Below are 16,909 nucleotides of genomic sequence, written 5' to 3'. Positions count from 1 at the left end.
GGGTTCTAGTCAAGAAAAAAAAGGCCCTACGTTGACTGACTACTTTGCCGTGTGTGGACCGGGGATGAATCCGGAAGGAGACCAAGAGCTACTGATACGACGCCACGTTGCCAGCCCACCCTGGCATTGCATGCAGCTCTCCTCACTGGTCGATGTGCTAGCATTGTCGCCTCACTTGGAGGAAATAAGATGGGACAAAAGGAAGGAAATGTGAAGCAGCTAAGGGGCTTTGCACTTGCTGAGGTGTTTAATTCATTTTCATTATTGGCAGAGGGTTATGAAACTGCTCCTGTTGCCCTCTTGAGATATAATATCCGTCTGTCATCCTTCTTGAAACAAGAGGGCTGGAGCTTGCGAGGTGACATACATCATCAGTCATGTATTTAAGCATGCGGAAGAGATGGAACGAAAACGGGGCTCCACTGCACCTGGAAAATCATCCATTGCCGCGTAATTCTCCATCATTTATTCTTTTGGCACTGGCTAGGCGAAAGAAAAAGAAGCAAAAAAGCCTGAATTAGAAAGAAATCGTCCACACACCTTCGGCTGCAGGGCCACCGTTGAGATGGACTTTGTGGTCTCAGAAACAGGCCGGACGCGGGAGCTACCAGCCCGGTATCATGCTTCAGGACCATTGGGCCGAAATTTCAGGCTCCTTTCTTTGTCGTGTCACGGCCGACTTTTGAGGCCATCTCGCCACGAAAGTGAGGGGTATTTCAAGGAAAGGCTAGGAGAGAGGCAGGAAAAAAGAAAACAGAGAGGAACAGATAACGGGGAGAAAAGAAAAATCAAAAAGTCATTGAGGGGTTGGAATTGGAGGGGGAGGCACAAAGTAGCATCTTTCTTTGTTTAAAGTGATGACAGCCAAGAGCAGTGTTGACCACACCCTGGGTCCGTTTGTTGAGACTCGAATAGACCAGAATCATCCCGCGTCCAGATGCATACAGCTGCCTGCCAGGCGTCTCGAACGCGCGCATTATGCGGGGGGAAACAGAATGGGATGGGTCGGAGCCCGAGTATCTGATAGCAGCACCCTCCTTGTGGGCACCACACTGGCTGGTTGGCCCGGGCGTATTCAACAAAGAACCAAAAAAAGACAAAAGAAAGGGGTGTGTGTACCTGAATAAAAGATCCCTCTGCCGGCGCCCAGCATGCAAAAAGCCAGCCCACTTCTGGTTTTACTCCCCAGCCTGCAGTATCCCCCATGCTTCCTGATAGGAACGGAATAGCTCCTGCTATTTTGCTTTTGCCGAGTTGAGCTTTGGCCAGTCCGGCATGCATGGTGAAGTGGCCTTTACCTCCCTTTACTTGACTGTGCCTTTTTTTATTACTTGTTTCTTTCCCCTTTGAGCCGTGGAGTTCTCGGTTCGTCATCTTTGCCAGCTTTACATCCCCTGGTTGATCGCAAGTGCGTCAATGTAACCGTATATCATGCCATTTGGAGAGTTTGCGGAGGATTTCCCGGCTATTATCGAGATGTATTCCTTTTTTTTTCTTTCTTCTTCTCATATTCACACCCCGATTGGTTTTCATCCCTCGATGGGTGTGGACCTAGCCAAATGTTGGGAGACGGAGGTCACTCTGACGGTTTGATAACACGGGATAATGATGGTTGGGTAGTTAGGTAGGTAGCAGCCAGATGCAGGATGATTGTCATTGCCTGATAGAGACATGTCAGCTAGCCCAAATCAATTCTTGTACGTCCAACGGCAGCTGTAGTTGCGGCTCTTGCCCTGTCTCACTTTATTTGCCAAGGCGGCTGAAACAAGAATGGAAAGGCTGCCTTTACAGTGTTTGGTGGCCCATGTGCTAAGTAGCTTATCCCGTGTCCTAGGTTTCGTCTTGAGGGTGTATAAGCGCGGGAAAGATATGAAAAAAATAGTAGAGTTCGTAGTCAGAACGTAAAAAGACCTTATGCACATCAACCAAAATAGGGATGATGCATCCTCTGTTGAGCTAGGAAGAACGACTAGAGGCAGCCCTCGACCTGTGGTGTAACAGGCAAGAGCAGCCATGAGCTCGGCGATAGACAGTCGTGCATTGCATTTCGACTTTCTTAACCTTCATGCTGTCCCATCTCCATTTTGGACATGGTGCAGAAAGATGAAGACTATTACGTGCAGCTACTGTTTATCTCTTGTCTTTCACTCACCGGTGTGATTCTTCATGCACACATACCACCGCCATCACTACCAGACGAGGCTGATGAGGGGAATGAGCTCAAGATACAGAGTTGAATGGGGAAGACCCCCATTTCCAGTCAAAAAGCAAGTTGGGAGCACTAGCCAGGGCAAGGATATGGTCACTTCAAGGATAGCAGAGATCACCATCTGCTGTGCAGTGGAGTATTGCGTACCAAGCATAATGGGGCGAGAAGGGGCGATGAAAGATCGACCACGGCCGATTGGACAACATGAATGATACTCGCACGTCCCTTCGGCAGGCCTGGTCTGGAAGGGGGCTAGGACAGGGGGAGGGGGTGAGGGATGTATGTTGTTTGTAGTATTAAGGAGTGCTTATATGCGTATATTTCGAAGAAGAGGGTGGGACAGCTAGAGAATGGGCCTGCCACTGGGTCTCTGCGAGAGAATATCCACCCACACCCGCCCACTTGGAGCTTCTTGGCCATGATGGAGGCCTGCCCCTCATTTTGGATGAGTACCTAGACTCGGAGAACTCAAATATCCACTGCCTGAGAGAAGCCCAAGACGGGAAGATGTTGCGTTGTGATTTATTGCTCATTTCGGTTTAATGATTTGAGCGTCATGGGGCAGCTAGTATAAGCCCGCTCAACGCTCAATGCCAAATGATAGATCCAAGGGGCCGCGCAATCGCTTCTGGGAACGATGAAGAACCGGAGAGGGGTCCCGACGAAGAACTAAACTTGACCTAGTTTGGTATATGTGCGAACCTGCGTCTATGTGGAACTAGGGTGTGGTTCGACGTCAACGTTGTAGTCAGAGCCACACCACGCTAGGTTTATGACAGTGGCCAGGCCACCAAGAAATGGTCGGGCTCTGAACCCCCTGTACCTGATATAGGTATACTGTTTGCTCGAATGTGTATCCCGCTCGGCATGTGATCCGCAATGGATAAACCCGGTGGATGATAGAAGCAAGAAATCGAGAAGGAGAAGAAGGTACCTGGCCGCTCTGGTTCTCTCGGCTGAACCTTGCAGCATGCTGTAAAAATACAACAAATCATAAAAATTTCAACACCTTACATGATTGCCCCCTCTCACTTCCTTGAGCTCTCAGGTAGGTAGGTAGGTTCAGGCTAAGTGAATGAGGTAGAAAGGCAAGGTACCAGAATAGGCAGGCCGGGTTAGGTAACCACCCATGTCTGCAAACCCCATAGAAAATGCAATGACGAAAGAAAGAGGGCCGCACCCCCGGCTCTGACCGAGGTTGTCACCCTTGAACCCCAGTCTACGGCCACCTGCTTGCTGCCACTGCTGGCTACCACTGCTGTGTACCTGGCGAAGTCACCGTCCCGCAAGACCCTCACAGGAATAATATAATGATGTGCCGTAAAGGAGGGTAGCAGCAGCAGCGGAATTCATACATGGCATGGCATGGGTTTGTGGTTGTGTATGTTTCTGTTCCTCCAAGGAGGGGGTGCTTGGGGTATTTGAAAAATGAAAAAAAAAGAATAAAAATAAAAATAAAATAAAAATAAAAGAAAAGGGAAAAGAAAAAAGAAGGAAATAAAATATTAATAACAAAAAGGAGACAAAAGGAATTAACATCGAGGGGTATAAAGGAAAACAAGAAAACCTACCACGATTTTGACCTCTCGGTTTGCTTTTCCCCTTTTTTCGTTGTTGTCTTTTTTTCAAGCCCATACTTTCCCGCATACCACCCTGCATCCTTCATCGACCTCCTGACTTGGAGGTGTGAAAACAGACTCAAGACTACAAAGACCGACAAAAAAACTAAACCCACCCACCTTTCAGGTTGGATGCGTGTATGTCCGTCTTGTTTCATTCCAAAATCAATATCAAAACATAACAGACCATCCACCCGGTTTTCTTCCGAACGGGTGACCACCAACATCAATCATCCATCCATCCATCCCATCTGGTCATCGGCGAGACTCCACCACCCTTTCCCTGATTCAGTACCGCAACGGGAACAGACCAAAGCGACTCCAATATACAAGCAGCGGACAAACATCTGCCGTCGTTGATATTACTGGCTCTGCGGAGGCCACTCTTGAGAGAAGCAAGTGGGAGATCAAAGGTGTGTGTGTGTGTGTGTGTGTGTGTGTGTGTGTGTGCTGCGCGTCTATCTGTGGCTTGCTGTGCCACTTTGTTGCTTCGCCCTTAAATTACCTTGGCCCCCAAACCTATGGAGCCGCGTCGTGCCGTCCCGAAGTATGGGAAACAATTATCAAAGGGGCAGTATTGGACAAAGTGTTTCGTCAACCAGGCCTGCACATGACACGGGCAAACAAAATCCAACAAGCAACACGCCATATCCTGTCAATGACCAGTTTCAGAGTGCTGACAGCGGAAGCTTAGCGCCCAGTCCCGCTGTGCTCCATCTGAGCAGCGGGTTGCCAGCTGCCCATTCGTCCAGTTGGTCCACATACTTACAACTCGGTTTCGACCACACAGACGCACACCAAAACCGAAAACCACATTTTCGCCTTGGGGAAGAAAGGACGGGCCGGACTAGGGAGCAAGGGAGGAAATCCGGTAGTTTCCTACCAACAAAAGACCACGATCAAAAAAGAAAAGGATGTGTTACTTTGACCACATTCGATGGAGCTGCGGTTATTGGAAATGGGGCAACTTCCGGCAACAATGCACCAAGGAGTACCGGACGGGGGAAACATGCGGGCTAAAGCTCGTCTACGACACCGACTATTTACCCAACCAGTGCAGAATCTGCGACAACGTCCATAAAAAAACCCGCCGTTACTACAAGATGGCAGCCGACGTCGAGCGCTGGCGCCACGAGGGAGGTCGAACAGCAACTATCGAGAAGACCGAGGACGATATGGATGAGTTGTCAAGACAAATCGCCAACCTCAACGCGGAACATGCTACGAGAGTGAGTAGCGTGTCGTAGAGTGGTTGGTGTGTGTGTGGGGGGATAATTGGGAAAGAGGGAAAGATGGAGAGCAATATGAAAGTGGGGAGCAAGAGGAAGAGAAGGAGAGAGCAGAAAGGAGAATGAGGGGTTACGTCAGTCCGAATCACGTACTGATCGTGGAGGGGTCCTCTCGGAAGTTGAAAAGATATTCCGTTTTTCGTGGTCTTTTTTTTTTTTTTGGCGAGGTACTTACCTCCGGAATGTGGGACACAGTGGTGGAAAAGAGAATGGCAGCAGGAAATCAGGGAAAGGCATAATCACTCCCTAGGACAAAGAGATCCGAAGGGATGCCAAACAAAATAATGGTGTCAGTGCCCGATGGAGGGATGCCAAGAGGATGATAAGGCAGAGAAATAAACAAAGGGGCAAAAGGAAACGGGGTTTTGTTTTTATCCCGCGGCGTTGGCGTGTTTTTCTCTCTCTTCTTTCTTGTCCTTTTTTTGTTGATTTTTGGAGTCTTTAAGGGGCGTTACCTTGGGTAGTAACTCATGAACCTTTTTTCAAATGTGGTACACTTGTCGCTTCTTCTCTTCGGCCTCTTGCCTTGGCCGCATTCTCTTCTTCTTTCATATGTGTGTTAGTGTCCTCTTTCTTCGCACATACTTGATGTGAGTTAGTCAATGGTCAACAATATGAAGGTAGATGAAAACCCATGCGAGTGTGCCCGTATCCGGGACATCGGTCCACATAGGGTCGCCGAGGTCCTGCTAGTGTATGTCTTCATAAGAAGGGCCGTGTACATGATTGCGAGTTGCGGTTCCTTGGGTTCGGAGTTCGGCTATCGCTTGGTTCGCTTGCTGCCCAAGATGCGCTGGCTATGCATGGCATCTACGGCATCGGATCATCGCTGCAGTGATGGAGAAGCCATGTCCATGAAGTCGCACAGCGGAGGCAAGGGACCGCAACGCCGGGTGCTTCTCTGTTCGTCTTCGTATCACGAGTCGAGTAGGAACGGCTGGCTGAACATGACGAATATGCTATTGTCAAGACTGGTTGTACGTTAGATGATGACAAAGACGACAATCAAAGAAGCAAATGTTGTAGTTGAGCCATTTCAAGTACTGGAAGATGAGGAAGCCAGGGTGACATGGCAGCGCATGCAGGCACAGCACACGAACTGCATGCCTTATGCGCAGCTCTCGGCCGAGCAATCAGACCCGCATTGCATGATGCTTGGCTGTATACCTACCTACGTATTCTAGAAAGCGGCGGTTGGACGCGCACACTGTTGGGCCTTTGAACCCCCTCGTTGAAGGAGTGGAAGAGGTATAGAGAATTCTCATGGCTCCGATAAATACCGATGTATATTCTTCTGATTGAGGTGCAATGAGGGGGAAGCAGACAGAAAAGAAAAAGAGGAAAAAAGAAAGCTAGGTAGGTACCTACCTAGGTAGGCAAGTACCTACCTAGTTACCTTGTCTTACCTACTACCTCTTGGTGGCCAAAACAATAGTCCGAAGATGATGCGGGGAGAGAAACTGTGATCGACTGTTAGCAAGGATAGGGAGGCCACTCCATCCAAAGGGAAAAGAGCCGCACGGGGAAAGAAATAAAGAGAAAGAAACCGATATCAGCGTCAGCAGATTGGCTACAAGAGTATGGATTGCTTACTGTATGGATAGGATCCGCGACGACGAGCTGATGAGGAGGGGAAGAAATTGCGCGGTGGAAGGATGTTTGCTTGGGTCTTGCGTCTGTCGCGTGCCCCGCGAAAAAGGAGAATGGGTAGAAGCGAGAGGGGCACCCACATAGACGCGTTGAACGGTTGACTCGGAAGAGACGGTTCCGGCAGGCGGGAGGCAGAACAACGTCAAAGGGGGAAGGCGCGGCCGAGGGGTTCAGCTCGAAAACATGACTTTCGGATAGGAGAGGTAACATACGTAGGCAGGTAGGTAGGTACCTTAGATATAATAGCCGAGTGCCGATACGACTCCAGACAGTGTTCTAGAACTAGTGCATATCTGAGGGACTGACCATGGCCAGGAGGTCCCGAGAAAGATGCACCGATGGAAAATCCAAAAAGGCAAAGGATTGACCGACCCTAGGCACAGCAGAAAGAAAATAGAAGAAGGAAAAACGTTGAACAGAAAATTCAGACCCGTCTAGCCGCAGCCCGGGCTTGTTCATCCTTCTCTACCTTGAGCCCCTCTCTCCCACAGGCCCCCTCGCTTCGAACATGCCTACGTGGTAAGTGCCTACAGTAGGTACCCAGAAACTAGCCAGTTCAGTTCAAGTGGTCAGATTGCGTCCCGCCGCCCCTTGTGTGAGAAATGACAAAATTAGGGAAACTTTTCTAGTCATGTAGCAGTCCTGTGGGCTCACAACTCCTAGTGACCCTCCTCATATCCAGTGATCGTCGCAGTTGCGTCGAGTGACAGGTGGGCGGCGCGGGCAGAAGCGTACACTAGCACCGTCAAAATTTTTCATACCACGTATTTATCTACCTAGTCCCCATGCTTGCTGGAGGCAGCCCGCTTGGTCAAACCCGGTCGACCATTCACGACCCCTGTTCGTAGGGAGGAGCCATCCGAAAGCCTGGCGCTCGAATCACAAACCCTGGCAGGAGACAATGCAAAAACGGCGGGACAAAACAAAATCAAATCAGAACAAAGCGCACAATATCGAAACGAAACTATGGAGGGGTACGTATGGAGTCATAACGTGGTAAAATGTCGTCCCGCCCAAGTAAGTGAATCGATCGTGTGAACAACAACCCTGAACCATGATGCGTCGAAATACCGGTTTCGGCGGTCTGATGCAGAAGAGAGGATCTTTAACTTCGGGCGGATGGATCCCAGACTAAAACTTTATTACGGTACAGACCCTCTCTCAGTCTGCCATAATATCCCTCGTCAGATTGTGATCCCCGAGTGTGAAAGCTATCTTATATACAAAAACAGACAAAAGAGAACTACAGTAGATGTGACAAACAGAACACAAAGGAAATATGGTGGTAATGTTTTCGTGAAAATAACAAATTCAATGGTGCACCTTCATCCAAACATCTCCTGTGACTTGATGAGCAACAAACCCTTTTTTCAATGCCGAATTCACTTCAAGAGCCATGCCTGGTCGCCATGGGTAGGGTATGTGTGGGTATCGGCCAAATGACAAAAGTCACTTTGAATCTCGGATGTCGATCTTGCAGAACGATTTCCAAGCCGGGCGGTGATGCAACTGCATAAAGTGAGGCCTGGTTGAATGACGCTTCCTTGGATATACATAGAAAACAAGACTTTGGGTGCCTCTGATGCGATCGCGTGTCGTCGGTGACAGACAGGGAACAGGTGCCAAGAATGTGGTTCGTCAGTTCGAGCAGGGGATGGGCTGTTGGCTGAAGCAGGGCAATCCTTGCGAATCGGGTTCATGGGGGCCAGGTAGGCGGCTAGCAACGCAAATTCCACAGCAAGATTGATGGGATTGAATTGCGAGGCCGGGTGAGGTGGAGATCGTTTGTGGCGTGGCCTTGCGTTGCTTCATGAGCCGTCAAGCCGTGTAGGGTAGGGTGATACTTTTTTTTCCGCCGCATGTATGGGCATCACAAATCTATGTGCCCAAAACCAGTTCGGTTTTTGTTGTAGTTTCTTTTCTCAAAAGAAAAGATGAAAAAAATAAAGAAAAATCCGATCGATCGCTCCGCTATCTTGCAGCAGCAACAGCAGCGGCGTCGGCAAACGTGCCAACAAATGGTTCTGCAGCCTCAATCTTGAGCGGCGGCACAATGGCACCATTGTGCATCTCGATATTGTCTTCATCCCACGGTACCCAGTCAACTTTGGTGCTTGCTGTGCTGCTCAGGCTTAGCGGCTGCTGAGCTGCGTCCTCAGAGAGTTTTGAGAGCAGATTCTGATATCGCGCCATCTTGGGGTCTTCCTCTCCTTCAACATCATACTGCTTCGGCGCCGCGCGTGTGTCTTGTGGAGTGATTTCGAAAATGTCGACCATGTTGCTAGCAATAGAGTTTCGTTATGTCAGCAATCTTAGAGAGTGTGTATGAGGAATGTTTGGTGAGAGAGCCTGCGACTCTCTAGGGACTAGGGAATAGAGACTAAGACGATGGGCGATCCGAGGAACATACTCAGAGGTTCTGGCCACAACCCTCTGCAAAGCCTCAATTTCCCTTTGCGTTTCGAGAGGATCCTCCTGTCCAGTCAATTGCTGCTGTCCGAAGCTTCCATAGTGCATGCTGTTGATATCATCGTTCAGCAGTCGAGATTCGTCGTCCTTTTGGATATGCGCAAACAAGGTAAAAGTCAGCATGTACCACCACCGACTACCCGTAGCAAACCAAGTCTTTCGTCTAGATGTGCGCCTCCACTAACCTCCTCGAATTGCTCGCTGCGGTTGTTACCGAGGCATGATGCGCAGACACCCATGGTTGCGGACGCCGAGTAACTGATGATCTGATTGTGGCCCGCTTCGGTCAGGCTTTGTTGTGGAAAACTATAGCAGAGGCCTCATGAGGACTGATGAGGGGCAGCGTAGCCGGGTGCCGGGTGCCGATTGAATGTAAACGCTCGATCGCAATGTGTTCTCGTTGTGTTTCTGTCCCAAACGTCGCCTTGTTGATTTGCGCTGCACCTTCTTGTCTCCTAGCAAACAAATTCGCGGCTTGAGCCCCACGTTGCTTGTGACGTGACCCAGTGTGAGAAATTTTTCTCTTCTCTGATTGGTTCCCGGCTGCAATGTTTCTCCGCTATTCCGTCCGCCCGTGCAACGCCGCTCCGCTCTATAACCGAACAAGCTCGCCGGGGCGACGATGGTAAATCTTTCTCTAATCTTGCACGATCTAATCTGGTCCGATCCGAAAGAGCCTCACATACCGGCAATCCACTCATTGAACCATTCCCTCGGTTCCGTCTCCCTGGAACAACCCTGTTTGACGCAATATGCAAGCCATACTAGGGCCAAATTGGCATATGTCTGTTTCAGACGACCGCTTTTCCCTAGTGCACTTTTGTTTAGAGTGGTTGGCTGTATTGAGGTGTTGAAGGTCCGCTCCGCACCCAGATCATCATGCAATCAATACCCCTAACGTTTATCCGTCTCCCTATTCTCTTCTCTGTTACTTTGATTCTTGGCGCTGGAACTATTTATTATGTATTTCATAACTTCCATTTCACCTTTCCCTCCCTCTCAATGTCTAGCAAGCGGTGCAACAGCTCTAGTAAAGCTGTCCCTATCTAAGATCATTGAACCAGTCGTTCAATAATTGGATATCCAATCCTCCTCTGTTTTGTCCCTTGAGTTTCTCCATTCTCCCTTTTACAGGCAACTTTATTGCGATTGAACATGTTTGAGCCGTGAATCCAAGCCGTTATAAAAATCCAGTGTGCTGTTCTCAAGTCAATTTCTATGCACGTCTTTCAGCCACTCCTTCATCACCATCATCAAGCAATTAACAAAGTCGAGCTCAAACTTCACTCTTTAATCTATCACAACACGATGGTTTTCATAACGCACATTCTTGGCGTAGTTGCCATCACCGTCTCCACTACTGCTGCCCAGTCTTACCCTAATCATGCCCCTATCCACACGCGAAGCCATGGCCAGCTACAGCAGAGGGGCGCACCTCCCATGACCTGCGCATGTTCTCCTGATGACATTTCGACATCTGATGCTCCTACTGCCTCGGTCATTACGGTAACTGAGACAGAGACACGGAATGCACCATCGGGGCCAACGTCGACAATTTTTGTCACGATTTCGCCATCGGGTTCAGTAAGCACTGTAACTCGTTATGTCTCAGCCGGCACTACTATCCCGGCCGAGACCATAACCATCACTGAGAGGAAGGACAGCTCTATCGTGCAGCCTTCCATTATCACTGTCACTGCGACCCAGTCGCCGACAGGCAACAACTACCATGTCATTACCGTCACGGCAACTCAGGAGGTTCATTCCACACTCACGCAAACATCCAGTCAAACCAACGGTGATCTAGGTGTCCCAACGGACATCTCTACTCCCGTGGAGACACATGACGCACCGAGCAGCCCTCCAACCACGGCATCACCCACCGTTCCTGGCAACTACCATTACTGTCATCGGCGCACATGCTACAACACCCGTGGCGACGTTGTTGCAACCCTGGCCCCCACGGCCACTGAAATTCCGGGCTGCAATGCTGATGCTGTCTCCATCGTGATGGAGACCGTATACAACACCGTCACACAAACCTTTTATGGTGTCCCGACTGGAGGTGCTGGAAACTCAACTGGCCTTGGCTCTGGATCCCACGTCAACTTGACGGCCACCTTGATGGCTCGTGGGGCGCGTGTGCCAAGCGGTACTCTCGGGAAGCTGAGAAACTACTATCACTGAGCAGGAAGACGGAGGTCGGGCAGGATTATCAAGGTCTATCCTATCTCCTGATCATGTTGAACACTCTCGTGTTTGTGCTATTAATTTCCCTTTAGTATGGAACTGCTGGCACGCACCCGAAAACTTTGTCCTTTCCTTTTTCCTCGTTTCTAAATTGCAGTTGCTTAGATAGAAGAGCCATTTAATATTTGACAATTTCATCTCTTGTTATAAAAGCCTCTTCTCCAGTACTATACTGTCAATCTCAACTGCCAAACGCCGCACAAAGTCTCCGTATCTGCTATCAGCCAAATCCTCAGTCTTGACAACTTCATAGCCGAGGCGTCGATACCAACCAAAAAGCCTCTCCTTCCCGGCATGCGGTACCAGGCCCTTCGGGCGCCAAAACTCGACCGCACAGCAACTTCCTGCACCCGACGTTCCGGACCGCCTCCTGGTCTCGTCCTCGCAGAACGCCATGATGCGCCCGCCCAGCCCGCCACCTCGACGCACCGTCGCCAACATCCCGACCATCAACCCTTCTTCGCCGTACGGCGATAGGCTTGCACAGCCGGTCACAGCGCCGGACGGAGACCACGCGACCACGAGATTGCTGGCGGAGATGAGGCTGCTAACCACTGCCGGATCGGTGCGTGGCAACCTGTCCTCAGGCCGCCAGAGGTCGCCCTCCGCGGCGAGGTAGCATTCGTTCACCATGGTTGCGATGGCATTGGTGATGGTGGCGTCGGCGGCCAGAGCGGACCGGCAGATTTGGATGGTGACATCTGAGGCAAGCTGGGCTTCGGGCACAGAGTTCATTTTCCTCGGCTTTGATGGACTTTTTTATGTATATAATCCGAAATGAGTGGAATACTGACAAATTGGGATAAGTGTAAAATACGGGGGTTGCAGTTAGTTTTGAGTTTTTGCCAGTGATCGACTCACTGCAATAGCTCACTCCTAAAGGCACCAAAGATGTCATGAATCTAACCGGGGAAAGGGATTAAATAAGTACCTTGGTACCGAATTACGGGCACTAAATTCGTCCCATGGAGAATAGATGACTCACAGCTTTAACCGTTCCTGCAGCTTTATCATGAGATGAATAGATCCTTACCTAAAATTGCTCCGTAGTTTCGGAAATAAACATTCATGAACCATTCCATTCTAAATGGGGATAAGATTTTGGAGAAGCGCCCGCCCTAGGATAACAAAGGGTTAGGGTTGGTTTCTCAGGTAAGGTCGGCGCGACGTCATGTTGTTTGGAAACTGCTGGATTCCTAAGGTACTACCGACTGTATCTCTGGGTATACCCGTGGTCCGTCACAACACGATCCTTGACGGTCGTGCATTGTCAAACAAGACAACTTTCACAATGATCTGAACTCAAATTCTCACCACTACTGAACTCAATTGCTGCTCCTGCGATTAGCGAAGCAGGCAGTTTGTTAATTCAATGGAGGAGGACACGTTAGCTGCATTAGCTGCAAAAGCAACGGCCCGCATGGAGGCGGAAGCTGCCGAGACCGATATCGCCGTTGAAGATGATGCGGAGGTGCCAGAGCCGCGGCCCCCCTTGCAGAACGTCGGGCAGTCACCACCGGGTCTTGCAATCGATGAAATGCAACCCACGATACCGGATGGAAGGAAGATGGTTCACTCACCGCTGCTCGCACAGTTGCCCACGCCCGCTGGCACCCCCACCGATTCCGGCTCTCCGTCACCTTCGCAAACGGCCGCTGCCCAAGACGACGCCGAAGACGCCGCGGGGCTCCGTCTTGACAGCGAGGCTACTGTCAAGTCAAACAAGGCGCGAGTCCATGACTTGATCCTCGACACAGATGTTGCCGTTCATGGCCAAGACCAACCACCATCCTCAGACTCTGCCGCCGTCGCCCGATCCCAGCCCCAGTCTGCTACGGCCAAAGCCCCTGCACATTCGCGACAGAACACCCATGATAATGTTCGCCGTTTGTCGGCCAGCAAAATGCAGGAATTGGCCTCGTCACCCGACTCTCTCCCCATCGCTTCGATCCCCGACCGCAAACTTCCCGAATACCCGCTATCGGCCGGAATCGTCGAGACTGCCGCAGGACGCCCCTCCATGGCCGATCAGGCACGCAGTTTGCTGCAGGGCTCGATGCCTATTGAGCGGATTACACGGGTAGCGATGCAACGGGCTGGCTCAGCTTCGGGCAACGGCACCCCTCGACCAGCACCTCCGCCCAGGACCGTCTCTACACCGCCTATCAACAGAAGGCAAAGCTCAAGTCAACCGCCGAATCCGGCCGCAAACCGTCGCAACTCGTTCCACCCTACACCCCGTCCAGGCCAAGGCACTACCGCATTCCCACCACTGGGGAATCCGACCCTAGAAGGTGCACAGCATGCGTCTAAATCAGCATCGGGACAGGAGCAACAGAACCAGCAACCGCAGGCGCAGTTGTCTACTGAATCAGCCGTATTAGACCCTCCCGTTCCGACATCTCCGGTGATGCCGAGCCTTCCCCTGCCGCCTCTTTCCGTGCCAACATTCTTGCAGCTTGAGCTGGCAGGACAGCGGCCGAGCCCTCTTTACATATACCAGTCATACTCGGCTGATATTCCGTACGAGTCGAGTGCGGTCAAACTCGCACGCCTCAAGAACTTCCTCCTTCTTCCCGGATTTCTCGAGCGCACCATTCTGTTTGGTGCACTTGCTTGTGTTGACGCCTGGCTATGGACATTTACCATTTTGCCGATCCGCTTCGTCATCGCAGTCGGCGTGCTAGCCAAGTGGTGGGTCTACGTGGTCATTAAGGAGGCCCGTTGGTCGATTGGGTACGTCTGGTATGGTATTGGGCGATGGTGGAGGCGCGGGGCGAGGGGGAGGTCCGCTTCAAGGGTGGACGATGGCAAAAGCTCAGCTGGTGAGGAGTCTCGTAGCCCTAGTAGGGTCCGCGAGGTTTCAGTGAGCAGCGCTAGGAGTCCTATTCACGAAGGTGGATTACAGCCATCACTGGTACCCGCCCAAGCTGGAATTCGTATAAATGAGCCGCCCAGAATCGGTGGTCCTTCCATCGGGGATGGTACCATACATGCACGACGTCGTGGCGAATCGAGGTCGTCGCAGAATGGCCAAGGTCGTGGACAAGGCACGGCCCACTCGAGCCGGAGATTCTTCAGGCATCGGAGGACCAAGTCAACACCCTCTGGCCTTACCTCATTCCACAAGGCCGACATCCTGCAAGGATTTGTCATTGTGTTTACATGCATCGCGCTGATGCACCTAGATGCCAGCCGCATGTATCACTCCATCAGAGCACAGTCTGCCATCAAGCTCTATGTAATATACAACGGCCTCGAAGTGGGCGATCGTCTTTTATCAGCGCTGGGACAGGACATTTTCGAGTGTTTGTTCAGCAGCGAAGTACTTGCGCGAGATCATCGCGGCCGTTCCAAAGTGATGGTGCCGTTCGGCATGTTTATTTTGGCGCTCCTATACAATTTCCTCCATTCCGTCTGCCTTTTTTACCAGGTCATCACGCTAAACGTGGCCGTCAACTCGTACTCTAATGCGCTCCTAACGCTGCTGATCTCGAACCAGTTTGTCGAGATCAAGAGCAGCGTGTTCAAGCGATTTGAGAAGGAGAATGTTTTCCAGTTGACTTGTGCCGACATTGTGGAACGTTTCCAGCTTTGGCTGATGCTCATGATCATTGCGATGCGGAATATCGTTGAGGTTGGCGGCTTGACCATCCCCGGTGCCGGAACTGGAGGCGGGATGGGTGGCATCTCTGGCGGAGAGCCGGTGCCCAAAGTGCCTCTTCACAGCGCGTCAATCCTCCCAGCCAGCTTCACGGCCCTTCCATCTTGGCTGTGGTCTGGCGAGGTACTCTCGCCATTTTTCATTGTGACGGGAAGCGAGACGATCGTGGACTGGATCAAGCATGCCTACATCAACAAGTTCAACAACATCAAGCCAAACTTTCATGGGCGTGTGCTTGACATACTCTGCAAAGACTACTACACCAACGCCTTTGTCACGCCATCCCTGACGCGTCGCCTGGGCCTTCCGCTACTTCCTCTGTCGTGCCTTTTCATCCGCGCCTCGGTCCAGACCTACCACATGTTTTTGGCCACGCATCTTCCCGCACCTCTTCCGCCCTCGACGCAGACCAGCTTGACTGTCGAGTCGAGCTCGTCCGCCGCAACACCGAGCAGCCAGGCGGTGGCAGCGTCACTAGAGCGGCTCGACGGGATCATCAGGAATGCACTCGGTAGGGCGGTGCACGGGATGCCGTATGTTGCTGCCAACACGACGGAGCAGCCACCGACGATGACAACGAACAGCAACATGACCGACTTCCCGTATCGGATCTTCATGAGTTGGACGACGGACGACGCGATCGCGCTCGTCACGATGCTGACCGTCTTCTTCCTCGCTTTCCTTGTGTTGTTGGTGCTCAAGTTGGTGCTGGGCATGACGTTGCTGCGGTACTCGCGCGGGCGTTACGCAGCCATGAGGCGACGCGAGCACGCCGTCTCGACGGGAAAGCAGGAGCCAGAGCAGTTTGATCAACCGGGCAGCAAGCGTGTCGGCGGGTTCGGCCATGTGGAGGTGGGAGAGGATCGGCGGGCGTGGCTCTACGACGACGACCCCGAAGGCTTGAAGAAGGCGCAAGCAACAGAGAAGAGAAACGCTGGCAAGAGAGAGAAGAGCGAGAAGGATCTAGGAAGAATCAGCCGGTACGAGATGGTAGCCAAGAGAATATGGTGATTTTGTTTGGCGAGATGGAGGCTTTTGGGAAGAGAAAACTGGCAACGGAGAAGTGCATTCATTGACTTTTTTTTTTTCTTTTTCTCACTCTCTTGCAATGAATGGCGTTGGGTTTGAGCATATCATTAGGCGTTTATTTGGGTGCTTCTATGGGATAAAGGTTGTGATATCAATGCGATGCATAGTCTTCTTGCGGTAACAGAAAAGCTCTGGGCCATCTGGCTATTGAGCAGATACATTCTTTGTCCTCTAAAAGAAAAGGGACGCAGAAGTCTACCCACATCTGGCATGAAATGAGAGTGAGTCGCAGAAGAAATGAAAAGACCAAATTGAGGAGAAGCTCCAATCCGTCACTTTTCACATCCAACCTCCAGCCAAAAAAAACAAAACAAAAAACATCCATCACATAACGACGCAGGGAATCGGGATGCAGCAGCACGAGACGCCGTCGCACTCGAGGCATTTGGTCTGTCCGGAGCCGCCGCCCGGCTTGATGATGGACGAGGCAGTAGAAGACGCGGCGCTGCCGGGCCCGTTGGCGTCGACGGGGCCGGCGAGGGATGCGGAGCAGGCCATTCTTTTCTTTTTTTTTTGTATGTATTGCTTCAAAAGGGGAGCGGTGAGGTGGGTGACGTCAGTGTTAGTTCGTATACCCCAGATTTGAACTCTTTTTTTTTCGGGTGTGGCTCACGAGTTTGTTTTGGAGGTGGTCTGGTGAGTGAATCTGGCTCTCTTCTCTTGAGAATAA

At 51.2% G+C, this 16,909-nt stretch overlaps 10 protein-coding genes across 10 annotated transcripts; 5 read left to right on the top strand and 5 right to left on the bottom strand.

The window, feature by feature from the left end:
* Positions 1 to 26: 26 nt before the first annotated feature.
* Positions 27 to 635, bottom strand: PgNI_07928 (uncharacterized protein; the record flags this gene model as incomplete). Its single annotated transcript, XM_031127932.1, has 2 exons — positions 27 to 219; positions 541 to 635. 2 exons carry the CDS (start codon positions 633 to 635, stop codon positions 27 to 29), a joined length of 288 nt encoding a protein of 95 aa, XP_030981334.1.
* A 4,107-nt stretch (positions 636 to 4,742) lies between these two features.
* PgNI_07927 (uncharacterized protein) lies at positions 4,743 to 5,075 on the top strand (the record flags this gene model as incomplete). Its single annotated transcript, XM_031127931.1, has 1 exon — positions 4,743 to 5,075. One exon carries the CDS (start codon positions 4,743 to 4,745, stop codon positions 5,073 to 5,075), a length of 333 nt encoding a protein of 110 aa, XP_030980860.1.
* Positions 5,076 to 5,731: 656 nt separating this feature from the next.
* PgNI_07926 (uncharacterized protein) lies at positions 5,732 to 6,103 on the top strand (the record flags this gene model as incomplete). The annotated part of the gene is given in 2 exon segments (XM_031127930.1): positions 5,732 to 5,811; positions 5,830 to 6,103. The coding sequence occupies 2 exon segments, from the start codon at positions 5,732 to 5,734 to the stop codon at positions 6,101 to 6,103; spliced, it is 354 nt and encodes a 117-aa protein (XP_030980861.1).
* A 203-nt stretch (positions 6,104 to 6,306) lies between these two features.
* On the bottom strand, positions 6,307 to 6,977 carry PgNI_07925 (uncharacterized protein; the record flags this gene model as incomplete). Its single annotated transcript, XM_031127929.1, has 2 exons — positions 6,307 to 6,577; positions 6,711 to 6,977. 2 exons carry the CDS (start codon positions 6,975 to 6,977, stop codon positions 6,527 to 6,529), a joined length of 318 nt encoding a protein of 105 aa, XP_030980859.1. The 3' UTR covers positions 6,307 to 6,526.
* An 835-nt stretch (positions 6,978 to 7,812) lies between these two features.
* PgNI_07924 (uncharacterized protein) lies at positions 7,813 to 9,640 on the bottom strand. Its single transcript, XM_031127928.1, has 3 exons — positions 9,422 to 9,640; positions 9,178 to 9,323; positions 7,813 to 9,048 (listed from the first exon to the last, which is right to left on the bottom strand). The coding sequence occupies exons 1-3, from the start codon at positions 9,473 to 9,475 to the stop codon at positions 8,739 to 8,741; spliced, it is 510 nt and encodes a 169-aa protein (XP_030980560.1). The 5' UTR covers positions 9,476 to 9,640; the 3' UTR covers positions 7,813 to 8,738.
* Positions 9,641 to 10,544: 904 nt separating this feature from the next.
* On the top strand, positions 10,545 to 11,423 carry PgNI_07923 (uncharacterized protein; the record flags this gene model as incomplete). The annotated part of the gene is made up of 1 exon (XM_031127927.1): positions 10,545 to 11,423. The coding sequence occupies one exon, from the start codon at positions 10,545 to 10,547 to the stop codon at positions 11,421 to 11,423; it is 879 nt and encodes a 292-aa protein (XP_030981348.1).
* Positions 11,424 to 11,630: 207 nt separating this feature from the next.
* Positions 11,631 to 12,221, bottom strand: PgNI_07921 (uncharacterized protein; the record flags this gene model as incomplete). Its single annotated transcript, XM_031127925.1, has 1 exon — positions 11,631 to 12,221. The coding sequence occupies one exon, from the start codon at positions 12,219 to 12,221 to the stop codon at positions 11,631 to 11,633; it is 591 nt and encodes a 196-aa protein (XP_030981346.1).
* On the top strand, positions 11,781 to 12,191 carry PgNI_07922 (uncharacterized protein; the record flags this gene model as incomplete). Its single annotated transcript, XM_031127926.1, is given in 2 exon segments — positions 11,781 to 11,951; positions 11,964 to 12,191. The coding sequence occupies 2 exon segments, from the start codon at positions 11,781 to 11,783 to the stop codon at positions 12,189 to 12,191; spliced, it is 399 nt and encodes a 132-aa protein (XP_030981358.1).
* A 637-nt stretch (positions 12,222 to 12,858) lies between the features above and the next one.
* Positions 12,859 to 16,161, top strand: PgNI_07920 (uncharacterized protein; the record flags this gene model as incomplete). Its single annotated transcript, XM_031127924.1, has 1 exon — positions 12,859 to 16,161. One exon carries the CDS (start codon positions 12,859 to 12,861, stop codon positions 16,159 to 16,161), a length of 3,303 nt encoding a protein of 1,100 aa, XP_030981347.1.
* Positions 16,162 to 16,434: 273 nt separating this feature from the next.
* PgNI_07919 (uncharacterized protein) lies at positions 16,435 to 16,737 on the bottom strand (the record flags this gene model as incomplete). Its single annotated transcript, XM_031127923.1, has 2 exons — positions 16,435 to 16,444; positions 16,568 to 16,737. 2 exons carry the CDS (start codon positions 16,735 to 16,737, stop codon positions 16,435 to 16,437), a joined length of 180 nt encoding a protein of 59 aa, XP_030980668.1.
* Positions 16,738 to 16,909: the final 172 nt, after the last annotated feature.

Source organism: Pyricularia grisea (genome assembly GCF_004355905.1).
Source record: "Pyricularia grisea strain NI907 chromosome Unknown Pyricularia_grisea_NI907_Scaffold_4, whole genome shotgun sequence".
Taxonomy (NCBI): Eukaryota; Fungi; Ascomycota; class Sordariomycetes; order Magnaporthales; family Pyriculariaceae; genus Pyricularia; species Pyricularia grisea.
This window is presented reverse-complemented; position numbering and strand designations above follow the sequence as displayed.